At 31.5% G+C, this 27,417-nt stretch overlaps 1 protein-coding gene across 1 annotated transcript in view; it reads left to right on the top strand.

The window, feature by feature from the left end:
* Positions 1-22,945, top strand: part of LOC143045505 (uncharacterized) — a 70,786-nt gene extending 47,841 nt beyond the window's left edge. The window contains exons 3-11 of the mRNA XM_076218059.1: positions 3,548-3,704; positions 13,160-13,204; positions 13,857-13,901; positions 14,457-14,606; positions 16,302-16,406; positions 16,670-16,701; positions 17,430-17,547; positions 18,391-18,453; positions 19,776-22,945. Coding sequence (XP_076074174.1) covers positions 3,548-3,704; positions 13,160-13,204; positions 13,857-13,901; positions 14,457-14,606; positions 16,302-16,406; positions 16,670-16,701; positions 17,430-17,547; positions 18,391-18,453; positions 19,776-19,954 — 894 coding nt within the window. The 3' untranslated portion in view covers positions 19,955-22,945. The remainder of the gene's footprint in view (positions 1-3,547; positions 3,705-13,159; positions 13,205-13,856; positions 13,902-14,456; positions 14,607-16,301; positions 16,407-16,669; positions 16,702-17,429; positions 17,548-18,390; positions 18,454-19,775) is intronic.
* Positions 22,946-27,417: the final 4,472 nt, after the last annotated feature.

Below are 27,417 nucleotides of genomic sequence, written 5' to 3'. Positions count from 1 at the left end.
TGAAAAGGAAGAATAAAAATCATGGTGAATGAACCTCTACTTCGTTTTTATTTTTATTTTTGTTTTTTTATTGTTTTTCAATGTAACTTTTTTTTAACATTTTAATCTATATTAATTTATGTAATGTGATTTCTTTATTTACGACATATCTTAATCCTTGGTTGGTTTACTTTTTGGAATTTTTGATCCTCAATGCTCTTCAACTTTGTACTTGTTTGGCTTTATAATATTTTGCTACGAGCGTCACTGATGAGTCTATGTAGACGAAACGCGCGTCTGGCGTACTTAATTATAATCCTGGTACCTTTGATAACTATTACAAAGTCTTCCTAACTCATGACATTTTCTTAAGAAGGTAGTAAAGTAAGAACTACACGACCAAATGAGGAGATTTTGCACTTTCCCCATGTATTTACAAGTTATGGTTGCTTTGGGATTTCTCGCAACTGGGAGTTTTCAGCTCTTCAAAGTCGATGAACATAACATCTCATTCGCTAATGTTTGGACAATTATCCGTGCTTTGACAGTGTGTTTGAAAATAGTATGCAACCATTATATTATGACGCCAACTGATCGAACACCGCTTCATCACATGATGGAAGCTTTTATAGCATTATATTGACGACTTCCCAAAGATCACCGAAGCAATAGGCAAGACGCGCATAAGGCTACGATCTCCTTTAGAAGATGAACATCTTTATGTGGACAGAAAAAAATATCCCTTATGATCAAGGACTATGTTACTCTAGCATATACATGAGATTACTGACTATTGGAGCTAAATGGCTTATTTTATCTCACGACGCTTTCATTTGAGACAATATCTTTAATTGATTTTCTATAGGCAGTAATGGTAACGTTTTTTTCTTGTAGCTCAGTCCATGTTATAAACTTAGATATTTATGATAGTTTGTTTCGAAGCTGAGACATTTTAACATATGTGGTTAAATTTTCTGGGTACGAAGAGAATTAAATTTTTCCGTGAATAAACAAACCCCGAAAATCCTGTCGTGATGTGACTCCTCGTGGTAAAGTCTCCCTTTTTTAACACAGGTTCTTTGCCAATTTAATACTTTTAACACATTTATTAGCTCCATAATTTTAACACATTTGTTCCATGTTCCTCTATTTTCCAAATCAGCACAAATGGTTACACTCGGGCACTTGTTCAAAATAGACTACGCAGAGATCTTTTGATTGCACACAATGTTTGAGTTCCTCATTTTGAGGTGCATCATGGATATTGACCCATTTGGGATAATTCTTGTTCATGTCAAATGCTTGAGGACTGAACAATTGATCATGGATGGCTATTATGAGATAGTACTAAATAGAGTATTTACTTTTACAAATTTTTTTCACTCGTGTGCTAAAAACAACAACGAGAAATAATTAATGATAATAACTAAAGATATAATGCTCCCAACATGAAGAAAAAACGCGTTGTCGAAAGAAGATTTGGGTTCTTTTTTGCAAGTGCTGGTACTTTTCTTTACAAAGCATTCAATGCTGTGATATTAATTGCTGGGGCTGTTTTACATAATATATTTTTAACAAATAGAATCCAATTGCCGGCAAACATTTGCAGAAATCACCTAGACCATGGACACACAGAAAGACAACAGTACATCGGCATTCTTAATGATGGTGCAAATGTTCGAAACAGGCGTTAACCAATCCTCTAATCATTATGCAAAAAGCTCATTAATCATTAATGTTTAGGTTAAAGGCTTTACAAACAAAACAAACAAAAAATAATTCAATAATAATTCAAATGTATTTAAACTAACAAAAATGTTGTCATGTAATACAATCTAGACATCATCAGATGTGTTCAGTGTTTGTTAGTTTTACACTTGGAAACCAACTACTGCTAAATGAATGTTTAGTTGTGTCATTTAAAGTTGATGTGTCTGTTGTTTGTTAAAAGGTTAAATTTCTGTTTTAAAATAGAAACGTCTTTCCAAATCCATGATCAATCTATTTTGTTTTTCGACACAAAGTCTTTCTTTTTCTACTTTCAGTCGTTTCTCTTCGATTGAAATCGAACTCTGTGTATTGTCTTCAAGGTCTTGTTGGATTTTATTGTAGATTGGGAATTGGTTTCAATCCTTTCTAACATGAATCCTTGGCGCTCTTTGTCAAAATGAGCAGTTGATTCTGGAATACAACGTACTGATTTATACTTATCGTTTTCACATTGTAAAAGGTAAAATCACAAAAATACTGAACTCAGGGGAAAATCCAATCGGAAAGTCCATAATCACATGGCAAAATCAAACGACAAACCACATCAAAAACGAATGGACAAGAACTGTCATATTACTGACTTGGTACAGGCATTTTCAAATGTAGAAAATGGCGGATTAAACCTGGATTTGAAGCGCTAATCCTCTCACTTTGGTTACAGTCTCATCGAATTCCGTTATATTTACAATGATGTGTTAACTAAACAGACATAATAAATAAAATAGTCAAAATATGGGTACAGCAGTCATCATCGTGTATAAATTTTAAAAGGAACAATTTAACAGAACAAAGTGGAACAATCCAATAGATTGAAAATAACATTTCAAACACAACACAATTTGGTTTTTTTATTTCCCTTGATTTTTTTCTTTCATGCGCATTTTTGATAATGTACTTCAATTTCATTTTACAATACAATTTCAAGTAAGCCTTTTAGGACCTGAACGCATTAGTTGCACTGACAGAGATGTTCCTTCATGTTCAAGCGTTGTTTTGCCAGGGGTGTATATTAAACTTGTAGGCACTGACATACTTATAAAGTGAATATTTTGATAGGAACTAGTGTATACGTTTAACCCCGCTGTATCTGTCCGTAGTCACACGTTACGTTGTGGGCCTTTATAGATTGAAGTCCGTACGAACCTAAGCGCTGCGGGAAAAAGCCATATCGTAACCTATACTTTCCATCATTAACTTGTGTATTGGAAAGTCAGTTGTCTGGATTCACATGGTTGGATCAAGCCACTGTTAAAGGTATCCAACACATGCAAATCAAATGAAAGGGGAGGTTTCAACCGTATGTCCCCACACATGTTACCAGATCATTAGTTGTCAATAACAAAGGGGTTATTCACTGACCCATCACTACCCAACCACTAGGGTCAACATCTTATTTGTTTTATCAAAAACTTACCGTTTCTATAGACGAGTTTTGAACTTTGTTTAGAAGTCACATGGGTACAGAAAGTGCAATCCATGACACCGGTTTCACTTCAATCAGCAGATGGCATAGATTCTTAGGACATGTATTAGTGCTAATAGCTCCTCGATTAACAGGCATCAGAATTGTTATTGTTGCAGATAAATACACGTGCGTAATAAAAAGTTAAATAAAAAAATACTGAAAACCGATGAAAATTCAAAACGGAAAGTCCCTAATCAAATGGCAAAATCAAATGATAAAACACATCAAATGAATGGACAACAACTTTCATATTCCTGAATTGGTACAGGTATTTTCAAATGTAGAATGTAAAATACATTAAACTGTATATTATATTATTTTATTATTTTGTAGTTCAAAGGTCGTTTACGAAGGATACTTGCGGTGTGTGTCATTCTCTGCCTGGTGTTGATTGTAATTGTGTTAGTAGATTTTTCGTCATTGACAACTAATTTTTCCCAGCCATATGATGCATATGCATCTTCTGAGAGAAGATCTAATCTAACTAAAGGTAACGATTATAATTTAAGGAATGAATGTAATATTTTTTCTGCCTATTCGAAATAACATAAATAATGTGGTGCACACTTTAAATAACCCGCGTATCTTATAATTTAATTCTTAAATCAATTTTAAACCGGATTAAATCGGGGAAAAAACGTTGATGACGTCACGGTCACATGACAAAACTATGTCAATGGGATGATAAACAAAAGGACGCCAGCCAATCATAAGACGCCTAACATCCAAAATTAAATTATTTTTAATTAACCAGAATTTTATTTCATGAATACATTTTTATTTGTTTAATGGATAAGACTATTCAACAATGTAAGCGCACTTTTTTTTATTACTTTGGTTTGTTGGCATATGTTTATCCCAATTAAAACAAAACACTAATCGACTTAAGCTTACGTATGTCAAAATTTAAGAATGGAAACAACGTTCATTAAAACCGTATTTGACAACTGGATAGTATTTATGGCGAACAATCAGTAAAAGAATCTATGATGAATAGCAATTATTTAAAATGTATTTTTACAACGCATTATAATCTATGCTTTATTAGTGTGTATAATATATTATGTGTTCATGGATCTTTTAAATTCTCACAAAATTTTAAACAAAGATAAAAGTACATTTACGAATAAAACTGTTTCTAAGTAAAAGATTCGTTTATAAAATATGGCGTACACTCCTAAAAAAACAGAAGAACATTCTTTGATGATTCTGTTAACATCTAAAGTGGTAACTCAATAGCCAATGTGAAAACTGTGTTATATGGTCAAAATATAAACTATGATGTTCCGTACGTTTACAATCCTGCTACTGATGTACCACAAAGGTTCAATAGGAGCTGACTTTGAACATTCATTCCGACCAACAAATAGATATAGAAATATGTGGTGTGAGTGCCAATGAGACAACTCTCCATCCAAATAACAATTTTAAAAAGGTAACCATTATAGGTCAATGTACGGCCTTCAACACGGAGCCTTGGCTCACACCGAACCACAAGCTATAAAGGGCCCCAAAATTACTAGTGTAAAACCATTCAAACGGGAAAACCAACGGTCTAATCTATATAAAAAAAACAGAAATGAGAAAAACGTGTAAATCACGACAACTACTGTCAGATTCCTGACTTAGGACAGGTGCAAACATTTGCAGCGGGATTAAACGTTTTAATGGTACAAAACCTTTCTCCTTTTTCTGAAACAATAGCATAACATCACAACATAGAAAAACACACAATAAAATATCAATTTGCAGGCTTAACTCAATCAAAAAGCGTAAATTAATACACTATGAACGAATAAATTTGATCTGCGATATCTGAATGCAAATGCACAATTAATAAAATATTAGGGACAAACATTAAAGGCCAAAAAGCAAACAAACAAGTTCAAACAGAGCCATGGCAAGACACCACTGCGAATCATTTAACCCTTCGATAATTATCACTTTTGAAAAGTAAAACGGTTTTAATAATACAGGTAAATCTTGAAGTTTATACAAATGTAGTAAGTGAAAATTAGAAGATATTCCAAATAATCAAAGCTTGTATATAGACAAGATCCATATTGATATAAAATAACAAAAAAGCATTATAAACAGTATCAACAGGTCGAATTAAGAAAAAAAATACGATTTGAGAGTACTCGCAGTTACTGACAGCTAGTTAAAAGCTAAAAACAATTAATAATAAAAAACCATACATCAGAGACTAAAATCAACTAAAACACATCCCAGGGATTTAGTATTTTAACGTCATGAACGGTCAGAGAAGACATGACTTGTGCAATGCCAAAACTAAATGTATCGACAGGTAGTAGGATAGTGAGGACCGACTTCTTTAGAGATAAAAAATAACGTGTCTGTGTCTCTATACATCCCGCCTCAAAATAAAGATACAATTTAGTTATGTTTTAATTTGCTAATGACAAAATCGACATTAGTGTCAATGTAAACTATATTCAGAGATCTAATTACAATATTGGTACGATAACCCTTACTTATAAGTTTGTTTAAAGGTTCGATAAGTTTAAACGGATCACATAGTGATTTCCTCGCTTTAAGAATAATATTACCATAAAATTTAGGATGTGAAATATCATTTTTAATAAGTTTAATAAGGTACAGCCAAATTTACTAATCAAATCTTTGTATCTATAAAAGAATTTAGTAAAAGTTTTAAGTAATTTATGGTATCGAAATCCCTGACACAGCAATTTCCCAGTGATGCATTGATTACGTTCGTTAAAATCTATTGCATCAGAACACACACGGGCAAACCGAGCGAGTTGGGATATATAAACACCGTAAAAGGAGCCAAAGGCACATCATCGTCTAAAAAGGAAAATTAACTATAGGAAATGAAAAATCGTCTCTTTTGTCGTAAATTTTAGTATGAAGTTTCCCGTTTGAAATTGAAATGTCTAAATCTAGAAAAGGACAACTGCTGTTGTTTATGTTAGATTTAGTTACAGTAAGTTCTTTTGGGTAAATTTCGGAAGTATATTTAGAGAACTCTGGATTATTCAACGAAAAAATATCATCCAGATAACGGTAGGTATTTTTGAATGTATCAACCAAATATAATAATGGTGGGTCTTTACTGAGTTTGGTCATAAACTTAGATTCATAGCAGTATATAAAAAATTTGCTATTAAAGGGGCACAGCTAGTGTCCATAGGAATACCTACTACCTGAAGATATACTTTATCGCTGAAACGTACATAAATGTTATCTAGTAGAAAATTTAAAGCTTCAATCATATCCTCACATTTCCAGTAAGTGTATCTAGCATACTTTCCTTTTTCGTTACAGAAAAAGGCTTTAAACGAGTTACAGCAAATAAAATTACAATGAGATTTTTCGAAAGACCATTTTATCAAGATTGTGTGAAAGTGTAGTGTACAGAGTAGAAAAATCATAACTGTCAACAGAATTATAAGGACCATCAAAAGCATGTATTTTATCTAAAACCTCTAAAGAATTTTTAACACTCCAAAAATATTCAATACCATTATTTTCATAAGCTTTATTACAAAAGTTAATAACCAGTTCTTTGATAGTAGTAAGGGAGGTAGTTAGAAGCACTGATAGATTAGTAGTAGAACACTTACTCGAAGCGGAGATGAAACGGAATATTTAAATTGTTTTTTTGTGTAATTTCGGTAATCAGTACATGGTAGGGACTTTCAAATGTTCGGAAGATGCTTTAAGCTGGGTAGTGGCAGTGGTATGCTTGTTAATGATTTGACTCTGTGGTGCGCACTGACCTGAATGTAGAGGAATTGATAATTTCGTTTTCAAGAACTTCTGTGTAGTATATGCGTCACACCACCACTACATTATTGGCTGCCTTGTCTGCCGGTACGAACACAAACCGCTCTGCAAATACCTTGAGTTTATTTTTTATTCTAGAAATGGGATTATCATGGTTACTATTATTAATTTCAGAATTGTTTTCTAAATGAGATATTCGAATATTAACAGTATTCATAATTTTATTCAAATAACTGTCTAAAGATTTTTTTTATCAGATTTTTTTCACGTTTGCACCAATTTTTACAGTAGGCAGACAGAGCGTCTTTAATGACCAGACGACACTGTTTCCAATCTATTATAGATGGAGGACGGTATTTCGGTCCTTTCTTTAGAAAAGTTATGACCTCACGGTCTTCGACGATGTTGAGGACTCACGTAATAACATGACCATAGGGAACATATTTAAAACTAGATGTTTCGCAGTCTCAAGTGGAAGGAACATTATTTTCTATATTGACGTCTGTTGTAATTGACGTATAATTAAAAATCAAATTTCTGCTCGGTTTTTTTTATAAGAATAAAGTCGGGAAGCGTCGAATCCTTAGTGTTGTCTTGATAAAATTCTCCGTGATTTTTTCCGAATAGACAGAATTCAATATCCAATGTATTGCAGAATTGTCCCTTCACGGATAAAAAATTGGGAGTTATAGAACCAGATTTAAAAACCTACAATGTGATTTATTTGTCAGTAACACAACATATAGAACATCTGGAAAATCGAGGATCCAGTGTTGAAGTCTAAATATATCACATAAGTTTAGCACTAGTAATAATTGTTCACTAGTATACCTCTATTGTCAAATGATTTATCGGGAACAATTTGATGAATGTATAAATGCCCTACATCAAATAGAATATTTACGGATGAATTAAGAAAAATATCAAAAGCATATTTCTCAATGTTTACTCGTTGTTTGAAATTAAATCGAGTTCGCATACCTAAACAGATATACTTTATTGAATCATTGTATACAGTCCCGTAGTTACTATTAAAAACCAAAGAGTACATGTGAAACTGTCAGTGATGATAATCTATAATTACTTATAACGTATACATTTTCATTAATATCATGGCAATGCCGATTTTATTTTCATCAATCCTCGTTTTTTTTTTTAAATCAATGAATAAATTGTTTCGAAATATAAAGCAAGTAATTCACACAATCTAATTACTTCAATCAAAAGTGTCAATTGAACTTTGCAACATGGTGAAAAGTGACCTTTTTCATACATTAAAAAAAAACTACTGCTTGGTGGGTTACACTAATGATAAAAACAATAATATGACAATGACAATGAATGGACATTGACAGGAGAAAATCAAAAGGCTTATAACTATTTTTTATCATAGGATTTATCTTAAGTTTGATTGCATTATTTAATATTTAGATATAAAATAAAATCGAAAACACTTTTTCACAGCTTACAAAAAGTTATCAAAGGTACCAGGATTATAATTAAGTACTCCAGACGCGCGTTGCGTCTACTTAACAATCATTAGTGACGCTCAGAGTAAAATATATAATCCAAACAAGTACAAAGTTGAAGAACATTGAGGACCCGAAATTCCAAAACGTTGTGTAAAATACGGCTAGATAGTATATTCCTGGGATAAGGAAACCCTTCGTTTTTCGAAAAATTCAAAGTTTTGTTACAGATATATTTATAAAAGTGACCATATAATTGATATTCATGTCAACACCGAATTGCTGACTATTGGGCTGGTGATACCTTTTGGGACGAAACGTCCACCAGCATTGACATCGACCAAGTGGTGTTAATAGTTATCAAAGGTACCAGGATTATAATTTAGTACGCCAGACGCGCGTTTCGTCTACATAAGACTCATCATTGACGCTCAGATCAAAATAGTTAAGCCAAACAAGTATAAAGTTGAAGAGCATTGATGACCCGAAATTCCAAAAAGGTGTGCCTATTACGGCTAAATAATATATTACTGGGATACGAGAACCCTTAGTTTTTTTTCGAAAAATTCAAAGTTTTGTTACAGGAAATTTATAAAAGTGACCATATAACTGATATTCCTGTCAACACCAAAGTGCTGACTACTAGGCTGGTGATACTCTTGGGGACGAAATGTCCACCAGCATTGGAATCGACCCAGTGGTGTAAATAGTTATCAAAGGTACAAGGATTACAAATTAGTCCGCCAGACGCGCGTTTCGTCTACATAAGACTCATGATTGATGATCAGATCAAAATAGTTAAGCCAAACAAGTACAAAGTTGAAGAGCATTGATGACCTGAAATTCCAAAAAGGTGCGCCAATTACGGCTAGATAATATATTACTGGGATAAGAAAACTCTTAGTTTTTCAAAAAATTCAAAGTTTTGTTACAGGAAATTTAAAAAAAAAGTGACCATATAATTAAATGCATGTCAACACCGAAGTGGACGAAACGTCCACAAGCATTGGCATCGACACAGTGGTGTTAATAGTTATCAAAGGTACATGTACCAGGATTATAATTTAGTACGCCAGACGCGCGTTCCGTCTACATAAGTCTCATCAGTGACGCTCAGATCAAAATGATTTAGCCAAACAAGTACAAAGTTGAAGAGCATTGAGGACTCAAAATTCCAATAAATTGTGCCAAATACGACTAAGGTAATCTATTCCGAGGATAAGAAAATCCTTAGTTTTTCAAAAACTTCAAAGTTTTGTAACAGGAATTTTATAAAAATGACCATATAATTGATATTCATGTCAACATCGAAGTGCTGACTTCTGGGCTGGTGAAACCCTCGTGGACGAAACGTCCACTAGCAGTGGCAGTTATCAAAGGTACCAGGATTATAATTCATGTTTTGCAGTATTTACTTATCCAAATAATTTTTATTTATTTATTATTTAAGAATTAATTGATGTAAGCTATACGTTATTGTAGTTTTAACATGGGTAGGCATTATATTCATGTTTTTAGCCCAAGCGATAGTAAGAGCTAAAATAACACGAATGTAATGCCTACCTATGTTTAAACTACAATAAAGTATAGTTTGCATCAATCATTTCGATTCTGATTAGGACAATTAAGAAAGTTATCTGTCCGATGTGTATACGTGTAGTGTGTTTGTTATGGCTCTTCCATGAACCTCCTTTTTTTGTTTTGTAAAAAAGCAAACGACTGGCAATGTGCTTTTTCAGAGAGATAAGTTTTGAACAGCCAACATGAACAGTTGTCGTATCTAGGTCAAATATGTCAATTTTCGAATTGCAACACATTGCAGTCATAATAAATGAATTTGTTATAATATTTGCATCTTTTAATAGTTTGGAAGTTTTTTTAGTTAATAATACATTTTAAATGCATGCCAATTTGATAAAAATCATTATTCGCGGAAGTCAATATTTATATTATAAAAGGAACCCGGATTAGGATTTAGTACGCCAGACGCGCGTTTCGTCTACATAAGACTCACAAGTGACGCGTAATCGAAATAATTATAAAGCCAAACAAGTACAAAGTTGAAGAGCATTGAGGATATACGCAAGTGCGTACAATTTTTATCGGATTTAGAGCATGGGTTTATTCACAAAGCGAACGAAGCACGTCATATTAGAACTGCAATTTATGAATAAGCCATAACAAAGTACATTTATAATTTCGACAATAAGTTAAAGCCGGGGTCAAACATTCACGATGTTTACTGTCGTCCTTAGTATAGACCATTCCCGATTAAAATTTATCAAAATTCTGATCAAGATCCTGCTAATCTTGGCTAGAAGTTCAAACTTTTATTAAATTTATAAAAACATTTATCTTATCATGACAAGAATCAGATAGTGTACAGGAATCGTCCAAATTCAGCCGTGTTCGTCCGCATTTGTCCCGATTATCCCGTTTCCAATTCGATTCAAGTCCGAATTGTATCTTTCCCATGGTAAAAAACGACCGAATTTGTCCAGGTGAAATTAGGAATTACATGTAATTACTAAAATTTAGGAATTACTTGTAATTCCCGATGCACTTAGTAAATACAAGTAATTCCTAAAACTGCCCAGTAATTACCAGTAATTACTGATTTTAAAATGAATTTTTACACCTATTTACTAACTGTTAAAACAATGTTGTAATATGGTCAACTGATCAAAAGTTATGGTAATACTAATAAGAAAATCAGTAAGTATTCAGGTATCAAAATTTTAAGGGTTTTGTAGAACTATATAGACAATAATAGTGCATTGACTTGACATATCAACGATATAAAGATGAGGCTTAGAAACGGGGAAATGCGAGGCTGTGCCGAGCATTTTCCACGTTTCGGGCCGAATCCTTATATCGTTGATGTGTCAAGTCAATGTACTATTATTGTCTTTATACTGCAATCTAAAAAAAAAACATTTTCAATTGTTGTTTATTGTATTAATGTTATTTTTTTATTTAAATATTGGGAAAATCCCCCTTTAAAAAGGCCTCATATCACACAGACGGAGAAATATAAAACACGATGAAATGTACATCATTACCGCAATCAATGGTGAACGAATTCGTTGCAGACTAAAATATCAACAATAAACATAAAACATAATGATTTATAGGTTGCAAACAAAAAAATATTAAAAAGTGAAATATGTTTTCCCGAAAATTGCAAAAGAAACAAGTTTGAGTCGTTAAACGCATCGTTGTTTACATTGAAAACAAGAACAGGTTGAAGAGGTCGTATAAATAATTAAACATAATTTCGACAATTTCTATTTAAATATTCATGAGGAAAAGTGATATCAGGTCAGTGACTGTATATGACATAGAAATATACGGTCAACGAATTTTGACTGCTCAAATAGAACGAGTGCAGTATAAATACTAGCTTTGATTATTTGGAATATTTTCTACGTTTCACTTCTTCTTACTACATTTGTAAAAACTTCAAGATTTACCTGTATTTTTTTAAAACCGGTTTGTTTTTCTAAAGTGAATATTTTCGAAGGGTTAAATATTTCGCAGTGGTGTCTTGACATGGCTTTGTTTGGACTCGTTTGTTTGCTTTTTGGCCTTGAATGTTTGTCCCTAATATTTTATTAACTGTGCATTTGCATTCAGATATCGCAGATCAAATTTATTCGTTCATAGTGCATTAATGTACGTTTTTTGATTGAGTTAAGCCTGCCAATTGATATTTTATCGTGTGTTTTTCTATGTTGGGATGTTATGCTATTGTTTTAGAAAAAGGGAGACGGTTTGGATACATTAAAACGTTTAATCCCGCTGCAAATTGTTGCACCTGTCTGAAGTCAGGAATCTGATGTACAGTAGTTGTCGTTTGTTTATGTAATTTATACGTGTTTCTCGTTTCTCGTTTTTTTTAAATTTTATATAGATTATACCGTTGTTTTTTTCCGTTTGAATGGTTTTACACTAGTAATTTTGGGGCCCTTTATAGCTTGTTGTTCGGTGTGAGCCAAGGCTCCGTGTTTAAGGCCGTACATTGACCTATAATGGTTTACTTTTTTTTAAATTGTTATTTGGATGAAGAGTTGTCTCATTGGCACTCACACCACATCTTCCAATATCTATATAACTATTGGGGTAGTTGGCCAATCTCTCGGATCTGTAGGAATCTGTTACGAACGTATACAACAGCGTTCAGGCATTGATAGAATATTCCAGATCATTGAGGATATAAATCTGACTTTTTACTTTTCGTGTCTTCGACCAATAAGATATTAAACGGGAGCCTGTGTGAACGCCACATAACGTGAATAGTAAACTTGTGTTTTCTGAGTGCACGGACAGGAAAAGATGTAAAATCTAGAGTAAACGCCCGTTTACTACTGACATAACTGTCAATGCACGTTTACACATTTGAAATTTCCATTTTGACCGCGCTACCGCAATTGTAGTAAACGTGCGTTTACTGGTTAACGTGAAGTATTTGCACACGGCGTTAAGGTGTGTTTACTTTATGTTATGCTAGATCTGCATCAAACTGGAGAAACGTGGAAAAAAAACGATTATCAATAACTAAACAAAGCTTACAAATACTTAATTCACAAATAGGATGACAGTAATCAGGAATAACCATAACACAGAACAGTACGAAATACCACATTAAGTTAATTTGTTACAATTTTAACTTTTGACAGTTTTTTTTTTTTGTTCTCTTCTATAGAAAGTATTTGTGTTTACATCACCGATAGCGAATTCTGGAAATCAAGTAAGTGTGATTTTTTCCCTTATAATTTTTAGATTTTGGTAAAGCAAATTGTAGAAATGTTGGTTCAAAATACTTAAACGAATATTATTATTAAAGATGTATTACCTCGTTTCTGAATTGCATGCAAAAAGAAAATAATTTAATATATATAAATAGTCTATGCGTTCCATATGCGCTTAATTAATTCCAAATATTAGGAATGTCAAACCCATAAAGATTGAAGACCAACTAACATGCCCAAATTCATCATTACATGAGGAACTATACGTCCTTGAGTGAAATAAAGAGACACTATTTCTATCCAACATGCAAGTCAAGTTATCTTTATTCATCTATTAATGTGTCGTGTCTATTCTGCTGTAAAGTGACTCTGAACAGCCAGCCAAGGTAGTCCTTGTAGTATGAGGTCATGGTGGTCTAAAATGAAGTTTTTATTCATTTTATTTAAAAAAATTAATACAACTTGTATGTATCTAGGTGCTGCCAGGCTTAAGATCTTTTAAAATTACACTGTTTTGTCTGCACTCAGAGAATTTTTCATGGTGTAAACACGGCCATTTTTGTTAGAGTGTATAGTTGAACCTTAAGACTGTTCGATTACTTTATGTATTAATACTTATTGCATATTTACGGATATTTTATCTTATTGTAGTTCCAGATCATTTGGATAAGTATTGCACACCAAGAAAGGTTATAGGTAATTATAGGTTTTTAATGTAAACAGAAGTGAAACAATTGCATGATTTAATACATTCAATAATGTACCTTATTGACGTAATTTTCTCATCTCAAATTATTTGAGATGATGAAATAACAAAAATATTAATCTGATTTACGACTGACGATTCAAAAACTAAATAGTATTACTTTAAAAACGAAAGAGGTACACCATTCAAGATAAGTCTCATTTTATCGCATGAGCGCAAATGATCATAGATGTCACACTGAAATATCAGTAAACATAAGAAATATAGTTTATATAAATAAAAATACCAAAGTATAGTTTATGTAAGTAGGAAAAACAAAGTATAATCATTATGAGTAAAATTAACGAAGTATAGTCACTATGAGTAAATATAACGAAGTAAAAGTTTATATAAGTAAAACTAACAAAGTATAGTTTGAAGTAAATTCATGTACAATTTTTAAATGTTTATCTCTAGACTGATTAACGTCTGCTGAAGTGGTCTTGTCAACAATTCTTTTTTTTTAAATTTAAGAATTTTCGTTTAAACCGAAATATATATTTCAGGAGCACATAGTGGTTACTTACCAAAAAAATATCAATGTCCGGGAACCCTGGACCTATATATCCCTCTTCCATGTTTGTGCGACTATAATAATACTTGTCCAGATATAAATAATACCAAGGACCAGTACGAACACTACAGGAAAAGAACTTGTAAGTACGGAGCCGATTTCATATCTTTTCATTAAACTTATTGGAGAATGTTAAGATTCTTCATCCGAAAGAATCCGATCAATGTCAAAGCTGATATTTTCGAACAAATAAACATAATTAGGACTTGTCAACAGTACACAAAAGTAAAACAGACCATCAACTTCCGAAACTAGAAAACTACAGAAACAGACACAATAAAAAAATAAACAACGATCATACATAGCCTAGAAAAATTTAAGTCCATATACATGCATCTTGAATCAATATTTACAAAATTTCCTATTAGCTTTCTTTTCGATATGTTGTAAAATAAACTGTTCAGTGCCGATACCAACAGGATAACCGCTAAAATAAAACCAAAAAGCGCTTAATGTCGGTACAGGTTAACCTGTGTTCGCTACAACATATAAGAATCTCGCTAAAAATCATAATACGTGTGTGTCATCGAAAATAAACAATCAAACGAAAAATGCAATACTAAAAGGGTTGATAAAAATATCATGAATTTATGATTAATTAAAATCGGCAGTAATTGTATCTTCCTCTATTTGTTTTTGCTTCTATGGTCCATCAAAGGGATACTTTGGTTATTTCTTCAGATATTGTTTGCGTAGAACATGACGGAGCCATTTCCATTTCTTTTGTATCCATATCCTTGGTGTTTGTGATTCCTTGTAAGTCTTTGTTAGGGGTGGTTTTGTTTTGCAAGAATATTATCTTCCTCAGACAGGTGTTATGTGAACTGGAGAGTATATTGATGTCTTTATCTGCCATTCTTCATAATCTGAGACATATATGAGCACAGATAGTACACAGTTGTTACGAATTCCATGATTGGTGTTGTTTGAAAAGGCTGTTGTTTTCCACCAGATTGTAGTGATAGATATGTATATTTTTTCCATCTTCGTCTACCCCGTTTGTCCTATCATAGCTTTGTATGATGATTAGTTTTCTCTACCTTGTTGGAAGTGAGCTCTTGTTATATTTTGGTTTACAAGGGCATACTAACCATATATTCTTTTGATATATGTTGCATCTACTTTCCATGTTGTCTGACTTTGGTTTTAGTTTCGGATCTTCTCAAAACAAATCCATAGCCTCCTGATCTTGAATATTGTCAGTCACCTACAAAACAGTATTTGTATGCATATCAAGTCAACAAATATTCTTCCGTAAATCAATTTATTAGGTACTATTGGACATAATACATCAATTTACTGATAAACATATTTTTTAGATGGGAAAGTAAAACATGTTTTAGATATGTCCGCATGTTTGATTCAAAATAACAAGACTGTTATAAATTGAAAGTACATGCATATGAATAAGGGAACTAAAAAAAAGTAGAAGAAACACATAAAGTCTGTGTGTTTGTTTTCGAGATATAAGACATTGAAAATGTGGCGGGAAATTATTCTCTCTAACTTTTTCATACATTTAACATTGTGGCTTTTTTCTTTCATAAGGAATGTAAAAATAACAAGAATTTATTAGATTTTTAAATATATTTTTCTGAAATATATGCAATTGAATTATGCAAAGAAATTAGGGGTTAGCCGGCAATACAATAAATTGCACTACATGGATAAAATCAGCGTGGAATAAAAAATTCCACCAATTGATGATATAACTTCTGTTTTCTGTGTACATTTACTTATCGTTTAGCTTACACTATTAGTATGTATGTTTTGATAGGTGAAGAATGCACCGTGAAAGAACGTTGTCCATGTCAAAACTTCGGCACATGTTATAATTGCACTGACAAAATGATAACATCTTTAAAGTGTTTTTGTCAACCAGGTATGTGAGACTAATTGTGTTGTTCCAATATTTTGTACTTTTTTTAAATTTGCACATATTTTAGAAACTGCACATTCTTTTTTATGTATTGAAGAAGAGCAATACAAAGAAAGAAACACCTTAAAAATTGAATACGTCCGACGCAATAGTCTAGGTACATTTAAACTTAAAAACCATTTTTCTGCCTTTTGAAGTCTTATTTTTTTTATAATTCATTTATCATAAAAGCTGATTTTAATTTCATTTCTTCTTTCTCAATTCAGGAACTAATGGCACTTACTGTACAAAGATTTCTGTAAGTATAAAATCTATGCTACTCAATGTCGTATTTGTCAATTCATGGCTTTGCCGTTCTGTGTGTGATAATTAAATTTGCACAAATTGTTATTAGAATCCAAAACGGTCAAAATAAATTAAAGCTTACGGTAGTGAATCCAGATTAAAAGGTATTCTGTTAAGTTTAAATTTTTCTGTTTGTATTTTCAATCAGTTTGGGTCATATTGGTCACTATTATGGAAATTTTCTATTTTTTTATCAACAATTTCAAAAAATGTCTTTCGCCAAAATTTGAAAAATAAAATCAGGAATTTAAATAGTTGGCATGGAATGTTGACTTTAACAGTATGTATGTATCAATACATACGATATATTACAACTTAATTTCAAAATGTTTTCGTTCATAGAAATCTTTATTTGAGATACGACCTATGTAAACTAATTGTTACAATATGATTATACAAGATGGTAGTAAGATCTTTTAGTTTTGTATATACTTTTTTATTCGCTAAAACAATATCGATGTTGAAGAGTACCGAAAACCAATTAATACGAAAAATAAATGCTTTATAATGAAAAACATTTCATAAAGTTAGTTTACAAAATTTTAGTTAGTGCAGAAATGATCATTTGTACTAGCTACCTTTAGCGATTAAAATTGTATACGCAGTGTATTTATAAATGTTAGAAAGCCAAAAGAAAGACTTGCTTTGAATATATTCTTTTTTATTTTTTTCCTTTAATAGAAAAGACTGTGTACTAAATCCGAGGAATCAAATGATTTGGAAAACTGCAAAAACTCCAATGACCTTGAATGCTTTTTACGATTTAATGATGATGAAACATATATCTGTAAATGGAAAGGTATGTATGGTTTGAAAACCCATTAAAATGAAGAAGCGTAAATCTTAACAAAATTACACCACTGTACTATGATGGAATCGGTTTTGCTCTTTGTTGAATTTTATATGGGGACCTATAGATGAATACATCTATTTCACTTAGTCTAATGTTAATAGTTGTATCGTTGGTAATCATACCATATCTTCTATATATCTAACTATTATTTAATAAGTAAAGAAAGAGAGAATTATTGTTACGTATTTCAATCTACCGTGATTACTATGAATTGTAAAGGCTAAAAACATAATCTTGGTGGTATGTGTTCCGAAAATTGATAACGTTTGATTTTGTCTGTTTTACTGGAATTTCCTTGTTTGAATTTTCCATGGAGGTCGGTATTTTTGTCAAACTTTTTTGAAAGATCATGACAGGGTGAAATTACATACAGAATGTTGCAGTAATAAATTAACTTGAGGACCAGTCAACACGTTCTTAATTTTGGACAGTGGGTGTAAAAGTTTAAAAAAAAATAAAAATACCGAACTCTGAGGAAAAATTGAAACCGGAAAGGCAAAGTCAAAATCAAAAGCTCAAACACATAAACGAATGGATAACAACTATCATTCCTGACTTTGTTCTAAACAGAAAAAAATCAGCAATATATACACAAGACATATTAAAGATTCATTTCTGAAACACTTTGTGCAACATACCTCTCAAACGTTGAAACACCGCTAATGGCAAAAAATATGCTCATTTAAGACGGATTAGAGTTTTTATTTCAATTCAAGGGATTTCCATGTGTTGCTTGGTAGATCAAAAGTTAAACAATATTTAGGTAGTACTATTTTGTGTCTTTTCCAGAAGCAATGACTGGTGATCATCCGAGTTGTGGTGTGTCCGTTCCAGCTACGAACATGATGAAAGGTAATTATAAAAAGTATATCACTTTACTCTAGCTCTTGTTCGACAAAAGACATCTGATATCAGAGCTTTATTTATTGAGTAAGAAAACGTTCTCTGTTTCCATAATAGCACACCAGAAAGTAACATACAGTGGTTGCCTTCTATTAAGCATATTGTATTGGTATCTACTGAATGAGAAAGAATGATTGTAGAGAGAGAGAAATTATTTCTTGAACAAAGTACAAATAAAAATCAATGTCATCTTTTATAATAGAAATCCGATGAAACCATACATCTTTATATCAAAAATAGTTGATCTTTCATGGCAAACAATCAGATAGCTATAGGTTGACGATTGCATTTCATTTTTAAAGAACGCAATTTGGTTATACATGTATGTTCCTTTTTGTCATTTTCTTACTACGTGTTTCGGTACTTACATTTCCTCGGCTGTCAAGTATTTCCGCTTACAAAAACAGGGTTAAAAATACCAAATAAACTGACAACGCCATGGCTAAAAATGAAAAAATACAAACAGATAAATTATAATACACATGACACAACATAGAAAGCTAAAAACTAAGCAACACGAACCCAACAAAAAATTGGGGGGTGATCTCAAGCTACGCAGGTCCTGCTCCACATGTGACACCCGTCCTGTTGCTCATGTTATCACAAACCCTGTAAATAGTCTTAATCGGTAGGTCACATTCATGAAAAGGGAAGGGGATTGTAGTTTCAACATTTCCGAAGGAAATAGAACCTTGTTTTTAAAACATCGCTTGTTAGCTGCTGTCAAAATTAAATCTTAAATGGAATTAAGTCTTAAATCCATATTCTGTAAAATTAGATTTCATTAAAAATAGTAGATCAAATATTGCTTAAGAATTGCTGGCAACTCCAGCAATTATTAATTTTAATTGGTAAAATAATTTTGTCGTTCCGTGACATTAAGAGTATATATCTTATTGCATGACCTTTTAAGATCATTGTAATTTTATTTGTGATTATGTCGGTACATATGTTTCCTTGGCATCTATCCTATCGTTAATTTTAGAAATTGAGACTTGAAATTGACAAAGCACTTCGGTATACAGGTTATTTAATATGTATAATCGTGGAACCTTTGATAACTATTTGCATTACTGAATAAAAATGATTAATTTAGAATGGTGGAGAGTGGTCATTATTGGTATTTAGCATAAATGAATTATAAAGAAAACTAAATCCTTTTCCTTTATCAAAAACTGATCACTTTTAATATCATTCTATTTTATTTTAATTCAGTTTCATTTTCCTCTTAGTTTGTTGTAATACAAGATTTAAATTTATTCATGTTTCAGGAGGAATTAAGACTTCAGAAAGAATGCAAAATTCAGAAGCGCCTAACCTTACAACATCAAACATTTTGTTATGGGCAGTACTTTTACTTCTTGTTGTGGCTGTTATATTGCTTGCAATTTGGGAATTTTATGGAAAATGTCAAACATTTATCAGGAAATGTCGCAAGAAAAAATCATAGCTTAACGCAAAACTGAATATTTACAACACAGTTTAAGTTTGCTCGTTTGAGTAGACCTTTGCTCATCTCTCATACACAGATATATCATTGCAGAGAAATGAACATACATTTTTATATCTTTATACGTTTCTGAAATGTAAATATTCGTATTGAAAGAAATGATGTCAATTTTTTTATGTGGATATAATTACGAAATACATTTGTATGTAGACTTTCTAGACGTCCACAACTGGTACACAGATTTTTATTTATAAATAACACCTTGTACACAATTTTCATATTCTAAAAATTGGTTACATTATGATAACCATTATCTTTTAATTTGTGTGTATGATTTGTTGATATTGATATGATATCAAGAAACAAACTATTTTTGATAATTAAAAATTTTGAACGACAAAAATAATATATATGTCCCATGTTACCTTTCACTAATTCTGTTTGTATATTTTTTGTGTTATTTGATTGTTACCTTGATTGTTGCCAAGTTAATTATTATCTTATATTTTACAAGTTGTAAAACAGTCTATGAGAATATAATATAGAAACCAATTGTGATTTTGTAACATGTATTATAATGATCGCTGTTTTGGGGGACAATTAGTTTAACATATAATTTTAGCCCGAATGTTCTTTTAAAATAATGATTTAAGTATACTATATGTAATATACTATATTTTAATTATAAACCTTCGAAAGCCTAGTTATTAAAACAAGTATACATTTCTAATCTGTGGAAATAAGATAACCGTGTACCTTCAGTTACATCTCTTCGATCAATTGAAAACAAACTTTACCTTCATTTTTTGAAATACACAGGATGTTCTACTCAAAAAGAGAAAACCTTAGCTGTATTAGACAGAACCCTTTTGGAATTATTGGTCCTTAATGCCCTCCGATTTCGTACCTTATTTTGTTTGTCTAACTGATTTTATAAGGGCATTAGTGATGAGTCTTTCGTAGACGTAACGCACGTGCAGGGGTACAACACTTTAATCTTGGTTTTATGATGAGTTAATCTAGGCATGTAATAGGTTTCAAACTAAGATCACCGTTGCAATACTGGAGCAACTAGTATTTGTTTGTAATTTCTAATATCACGATTTTAAAAATGTATCACCCAATGCTTTCAATACTTTAAGGGAGAAAACAAATACCGTACTATATTCTTGACAGTAGGGGCAGTGGAAAAATATCTCCTGCTTCAAACGCTTCCGAAATTCCAAAATATGATTTTAATTTACAATAATTTTACAACTATCACGTTTTATAACTCGTGAATGGCCACTGACATGCATTTTATTATCTGATACTTTTAGTAGTACACGGTTGTAACATCTCTATAGAACGGGTACTCATGTTTTTAACATCTCGAATTAGCAGTATTGTGTTAACAAAATTGAACACATGAACGTCAGTTTTAAGTAACCATGTTTAAATGATTGAATGTGTATGGTTTTGCTATCAGAAGTATACTTTTTAAAAGCTTCATACTTAGCATTTTGTTTGAATTTAATAAAATTTATGCAAAGGGTCGAAACTTCCTCGTGCATAATTCATCTAGAGGTTGCATTTCTGTAAATATTGACAATGCAATTTCCCATAGGAACTCCTTATACAGCTAAAATTGTACCACTTTTACTATGACGTTTTGAAAAAAATCTTATCCTAGAATTGAAAGTTCATATGCACCACATTTTTTTTCAAAGGTCAAAATATAGGGCTGTGCGGCATATTTTCAACGTTTATATGCCCTGAACTTCTTAGAGTTTAAACAACACTAATTTTCTTTAGTATCCCTACCTCGAATGAAAGTTTACCACAGATTTCAATGTAAACAATATGCACATGTTTATTTACTGGTAACATTCCCAAGTAATGTCTCTGTGAGATGGAACACAGAGAGCATAACTGGGAACCAGTATGTAAACAATATTAATTTTCTATGAATATTCAAGATCTCGCCAAAAGAGGTGTGTTTTGAGAAACAGCTGTATTTACAAAGTGCAACCTAGAAACGTTTTCTGTTTTGATAGTTGTTTTTATTTCGACTTCATACATTTCCGATATCCATATCAGTTATGGCATGTTCAGTACATATAACATTGAAACTTCTTTATTGCAGCATGGTTTATAAAGAATTTTTTTTCATTCGCATGTGATTATTATTCCATTAGTACTATTGGTATCGTTTCCTTTTATCAACAATTCAATGCTTTCTTTTATTTCGCTTTAAGAAATGAGCGTTGAAAAGTAAAATTGTATTTTAAATGTTGAAGTCTTACTTGTATTGACAATTAAGATAAAAAATATAAAAATAAAACTTTATTAAGCATATGCAAATCTTTTGTTTTATATATCGTGTTTGGTGTACTGTGGATTGTATTTTTGTATTTTTGTCGTCTTTCATTTTTTTTTTTTTTATTACACTGTGTGTTTGTTTAATCTTTATTAGTTTGAAGATCCTTTTGGAATATTTTGCCTCTCTTTTGCAAATTTAAAAAGAGAAAAAATTGTTAGCAATAAATTTTCGAATTATACCGGTGAAAATAATTCCTTAAAAATCACCCATTATATCATTGTATTTTACTATCATCATCATTTTGAAGTGAAGTATACTATCCGTCCATATTCAAATATAACGTCAAATGTTGAAATGTATTTGTAGACATAATTATGAAATAGATTATGTAGTAAATGAAAATGAGTAACACACAAATGAACTGGCGTTTCCAGTAACCGTATTTTTCATGTTTTTCGTCATAAAATTCATTGTGTTCTAAATCGAAAAGGTTTTGTTTGTCTTATTTCTTTCATATGTTATTTTGCATATATATTATATTACATGTGTTTTTTCAACTTAAATCAAACATTTGAAGCACGTTTGTTTTGTTAGAAATCCTTATAATTACACAATACAATATAATGATAACACAATAATGCTCATCATTAAACTGATATTTAGATACACTAATAAAACATTTATCATAACAGTATTTTGTTCATTATTCTAGAAGGTTATTAAAGTTGCAAGGACTATTTTGATACCACCAAGTCATTCTTTATTGCGTATCCCTAAGGTGATCATACCAATATATTGGTGAGTTTTGGCAGTGTTCATTCAATATCTTTCGAATAAAGATTCTCGGAACGTCTAGAACATTTTAGATCATTTATACAGACACGGTCACTGTATGGATAGGCGATTATGTGACATTGTATATTTCAACATTCTAATAGAAAAACAAGGAATATTGGGTATTTATCCATGACACAAAATCAATACATGCAAAACACTAAAATCCATAAAAAAAACAACAAGGAAACGGCGCTTTTATTGCTGTTCGTCATCTCAAAGTCACAGTGAGGCCTTCAACACGAAGTTAAAATACTTTCACCTCACTACAAGTATAAGACGTCCTAAACGACCAGTTTGCCCGAAATTGTTTGCAAAAATTATTTAGATAGACTTTGTAATATGGCTGTAACACCACCTATTCTAGCCCGGTCAAGTTCGTTTGTAGATAGGAAAATAAAACAATCAAGACAAGGTTGCATTCAAAAAACGTTTGTACGTTTACCATTGGATAAAATGTCGAAAAGCTTGAATAAAATTGAAAACACGATATTTCGGTTAATTTAGCTTAATAGGTTTGGATCACAGTAAGATAATCAAACAAAAATATTATTCTGTCAAAAATTATTTGAATATACTACCAAACCAAGAGAATATACATTAAGTTTAAACTGAGACTAAATTCATTCTTATGGTTTATCATAACAAAAAAGGCTATACTTCTACAGGCTAACCTACGCAGTTGACAAAGTTTTAAGGCCGTGATCCACTAGATAAATAAAAGTTAAATGCATTTTGTTTTTCAGAAAGATAAAAAAAAATGGATTTGATCGGGCTTTTTTTTTTCGTTTCTGCAGAAGGTTTGAAAATAAACTGAGTTGAGATACAAATTTTAGATGTTCCCTTTCAGGTATACGTAAATATAAAAAAGATGTGGTATAATTGTCAATGAGACAACTCTCCACAAGAGACCAAATGACTTAGAAATTTACAACTATAGGTCACCGTACGGCCTTCAACAATGAGCAAAACAAAGCCCATAATATCCATTATTAAATACTGTTTAAGTATGGAATTATAAGTCTCCGCCTACAAGTCATAATGTGTAGGTATGTTAATTATAAAGTTTCAATTTTTTTTTTTTAATAGTTCAACCTTATTGCACCTAAGTATTTGAATAATGGTACGATTCGAAAATTGTATTCATTGTGTTGACCAGCTATTTTCTTGAATCAGTCACAATTAGCACCGTTCACACTCAAATTATTGGTTTGCTATCACAAAAATACCGGATAAAAAGTAAATGAATCCGGAGTCAATCACTTGAGGTAGGTAGCTTGATATCCGAATTTAACTATAAGAATATATAATATATGAGATGACATAAATGCTTATTCTTATCCAGAGTGTCCGTAGAAAAAAGTAAAATCACAAAAATACTAAAAAATCAAAAAGGAAAGTCTCTAATAAAATGGCAAAATCAAAAGCTCAAACACATCAAACGAATAGATAACAACCGTCATATTTCTGAACGTATGTTTTCTATTTACTATTTCTTGAGCACAAAATACCACATGTATGCATAAATATTACTTTCACTAGTGAAAGCGAATTTTTGCTTTTCTTATCTTAATTCAGGACACGGCAGTAAGAGCTTGACATGTGACTTTCAAATATGGCCATCATTACCTACGGTTTTCTGATCTCTTTCTATATAATCTTTTGTTTTCTTTTTTTTCAGTCACTGTCCTATTGTAAACTTTGACATTTTCGAAACGCATATAATTGTCAACCCAATTAATAGATAACTTAACTTCGTACTAGTTTTGTACTTTATTTGTCCTAATGTTTTTAATTCGTGCGTTAATAATAATTCTTTTCAGACTTAACTCGCGTCTGGCGAACAGCATTTTGATCTTGGTTACTTTTCATATCTACATATCTTTTTATATAAATTTGTTCCTTTGAGGGTATGTCCAAGTTTTCATTAAACTTCTGAAAATAAGTTATTCTTCAAAAGTTTTTCCTGTAGAATATTTCGACTAATTTTTAAGTAAAATCAGGAAATCCTTAAAATTTAAGATGTTTATGATTATAAATAAACTCATCATAGATACGAGGATTACAATTTTATATTTACACCAGACGCGCGTTTCGTCCACAAAAGACGCTCGAATAAAAATATGTTTAAAAGGCCAAATAAAGAACGAAGTTAATAGTGCGGTGACAGAAGTGTAAAAAGTCGTCTAGATCTAGATCTAGAGTTTAATCTCCCCAAATAACACACGGCTAAAAAGGGTCTTAACTTAAAGACAAATATGTCTTCTTTAGTTTTTGCCCTGTCGTCAGAGTTTCCTACGGTCACTTTTTTCTAAAAAGTCGTTTTAATGACTGGTAGTATATTGGAGAGTTTCAACCCCCCTTTTTCAAAATGAAAAAATGTGTATGTTTGCTTACATTTAATTGAAATAGTTTTTCCTGAAGTTATTTTTATATGTCAAAATATTCCATTCAGTATTTTATTTTCTTCTAATCTATAAAATTTGCAAACTTTAGACTATTTAAAATTGAGGTAATTTTAATTGCAAATTCAGACTCAAACTTTAGTTTTCTTTTCATAGTAGTAATAAAAATTATCCCATAATATTTTAAGCATATAATATTTAATAAAACTAATTAGTGATAAAAATTTCGGAGCCAAAATATGAAAAAACCTTAAGAAATCAATGGAAAAAGAATGGAGTAAATATCTTTAATTTCAACACGGAACTCAATCACTTGCCTTCCGTCACATTTTGTGTATTAGTCAATAATTTGCTCTCAAATGATATATGAAATTACACCTTTTTCGCTATTATATACACATATTTTCAATTAAAGTGCACTGATATATGCCACATACTTTGTATATGTTTATATTCTATGTTTTTTCGTTATAAAACATCAAATATACTTTGTCAGAAAAGTCTTATTGTAAAATCAAAATAATTGACGGATAGTTTCAGTAAATATTCCGTGATATGTCAAGTCCTTTGCAACTTGCTCCATAAGTTCAAAGAAAAGACAAAAGTCGTTACATTTTATGCAGTGCATAATATGCCAAAAAAAAAACCTCGATTGAAATTTTGAGTCAATTTACCAGTTTAGGGAAGTCAATTTTTGTATCTGCATTGCATAGAAGATTGGATGAGGTGAACATCAATATAGATCATTTCTTCCGGCTGATTCTAATTTAAAATATTCTACATGTAAAATGCAGTCTAAACTAATTTATTTCTATAGAAATTCAGTTGTCAAACAACTTCAACAAGTTCAAGGCAAATATAACATAATATTTAGTAGCAAAATAACTATTCAAGATGCCATATAAGCTTCTAGTCAATTAAAAACTGACCTCAAAATCTCAATGTCAACTGTAATAGACACAAATAACGGACAGATATTTCATTCCGCTGCAAGTTTACTTAGAAAAGACATCGAAACTCTAAAGAAGACTACCCAACTTCGGATGAATTGTCTCTTCCTTCTTAATTCAGCCAATGCCTTCGTATTTATTGCAATTCATTCTATGTTTACTCAATGAAAATGCATACAGCCAAGACTATTCTCAGGAAATGGCATCAGAGAAATTGTGGAAATGCTAAGCAATTGTTGAGACAATCGTTTTTGTTTTACTCCTTTTCATTTAGGATTGGCTTTACAAATGTACCATGAGTTTGGTTCAAAACACCTTGTTGAAACATTGAATGCCAATGGATTTTATGCTACTTAAAGTAAAGTGCAACCTATCTAATGTATTGCCAACCATGAAATTGAGCGAATTCAAGATAGTGTGTACGTCTCGTATAATGTTTCCCCAGCATCTTTGAGGACAAGCATATGGATGTCATCACACCTTCCTAAACCCCTTTTAGATCTCTTTTAAAATCCTGGATGAATTGATAGGGATGGTTTGAAGCTGGTATTTTTTTAGGAACAAATGTCTTCGGACTTCCTACAATACCTTGTCTGTACTTGTAAAGAAAAACTCAAAATAACGGTTTGCTTTGAGCAGAACCTTTCATGTGCAGACCTGTGGCCATGAGTGAAATATGTAGAAATATTAAAACATGTCTTGTAACGGTTGATGAAAATGAAGATGATGGAGATAACGGTTGATTTGGTATAAAGCTTGTTGCACTGGTACACACGGTTCCAGTCCCGAAGTTAGGGGAGTGTTGGCGTGCTCTTAAAAAAGTTAAACCCCGCCAATATCTGTATTTGTCTGTTTCAAGTCACGATACGGTAATGCAGTGTTTGTCGTTTGTTTCTATATACTATATTTGTTTGTTTCTTATTTATTTTGTACATTAATCAGGTCGTTAGATTTTTTGTTTGTTTTACATTA

This window comes from Mytilus galloprovincialis, chromosome 9 (assembly GCF_965363235.1).
Source record: "Mytilus galloprovincialis chromosome 9, xbMytGall1.hap1.1, whole genome shotgun sequence".
NCBI lineage: Eukaryota > Metazoa > Mollusca > Bivalvia > Mytilida > Mytilidae > Mytilus > Mytilus galloprovincialis.
The sequence above is the reverse complement of the archived record's forward strand: the minus strand, read 5'-3'. Positions and strand labels throughout refer to the sequence as shown.